General features: G+C 43.0%; 1 protein-coding gene across 1 annotated transcript; it reads right to left on the reverse strand.

Moving 5' to 3' along the window:
- Nucleotides 1-130: 130 nt before the first annotated feature.
- Tsp_13208 (conserved hypothetical protein) lies at nt 131-1121 on the reverse strand. Its single transcript, XM_003370139.1, has 3 exons — nt 966-1121; nt 488-838; nt 131-382 (listed from the first exon to the last, which is right to left on the reverse strand). The coding sequence occupies exons 1-3, from the start codon at nt 1119-1121 to the stop codon at nt 131-133; spliced, it is 759 nt and encodes a 252-aa protein (XP_003370187.1).
- Between the last annotated feature and the right edge of the window lie 94 nt (nt 1122-1215).

Genomic DNA, 1215 nt, shown 5'->3' on the forward strand with positions numbered 1-1215 from the left:
GACTGATATTTATCCCGGTATGGCCCATGATGACCCATGTCAATTAGGTTCGATTAAGTCGTGGAACCCCCCAACAACGCAGCTGCGTCGAATGCCTGGAAAAAAAATTTGCATTTCTCAAGCACATCAATCACACGACGCCGATCACTTTGCGACAATTTTCACGGATATCCGACGGACGTAGTGTATCAAAGTCGATCAAGTCTGGTCGAAAGTGGTGCACAAGAGCGGCAAATGCGAGACCGTTACGCCACGAGCTGCTGAAGTTGGTAATTTTCACACCACGGTAATCACGCGCCACCTGCTGGCACCAGCTGAGCAAATCTTGACTAGACGATGATGCTTGTGATTCACCCATTAAGCTTGTGTCGCGTTTCGATTGCTAAAAAGAAAAAAAATAAACAACAACAACAACAACAACAACAACAAGAATAAAAACTCGAACCAATGAGGAAAGACCACTGTCGGAAAAAATTGACCGAGATACATCCGCTCTGGGCGTTGACGCCATCAGAGGTCCAGAAGTGGGCGTGGCCACTGCCGCCGTTGCTGCTGCTAAATAGCCGCTTGCATTTTTCGAGCCGCTCTGCACTTGCACAACATCTTCCACATATTCACCTACAAAAAGCATCTTCTTCTTTCTGACCGCTTCTTGATTCGAAATTTCTTCAGCTGGACTATTATTTTCAATTGTCATTTTAATTTCTGCTGTCGAAATATTACTATTCGGCTGTTCAGCTTTTCTATCCAAATCGTATCCATTTGCTATTGGCAAACTGCTGGTTGATCTGACCAGAGAATTTCGATTTTCAACCTCTTCTACTTGAGATTCCGAAAACTGTCTCGACAAATGTTGCGCATCCTAATTTATTATTTAAAAAAAAACAATTATTTTCCCACACATCTAACGATGGTCAAATCAAAAGAAAATAATAATAATGAATAAACAAACAAAATTAGCTAACCTTGAACAAATCGTTCGAAGCCTTTTCCATTCGTTCTTCGAACAAAGCATTGTTGCCAACAATTGCACATGTGAGCTGCAATTGCAGCGTGCATCGTTGCAGTGCCTCTTTCAACGGACGCAGCTGGAACTTCATCTCGGTGATGCTCCCTTGCATTTCACTGGCAAAACATGCGCAATTAATATTCACCGAAGCGATCGGCTTGTATTTTCCGGATCTTTTCACCTCTTCCACAACAAACGTCCACTCT

Source organism: Trichinella spiralis (genome assembly GCF_000181795.1).
Source record: "Trichinella spiralis strain ISS 195 chromosome Unknown Scfld1092, whole genome shotgun sequence".
NCBI classification, from domain to species: Eukaryota; Metazoa; Nematoda; class Enoplea; order Trichinellida; family Trichinellidae; genus Trichinella; species Trichinella spiralis.

Bases quoted from the DNA above. Each gene is read 5' to 3' on its own strand.
- Tsp_13208 (XM_003370139.1), bottom strand. From the start codon at position 1,121: ATGCAAGGGAGCATCACCGAGATGAAGTTCCAGCTGCGTCCGTTGAAA. The intron at 839-965 runs GTTAGCTAATTT...TTGTCGAGACAG, and splicing joins CTTCGAACGATTTGTTCAAG to TTTTCGGAATCTCAAGTAGA. The intron at 383-487 runs GTATCTCGGTCA...TTTTCTTTTTAG, and splicing joins CGTCAACGCCCAGAGCGGAT to CAATCGAAACGCGACACAAG.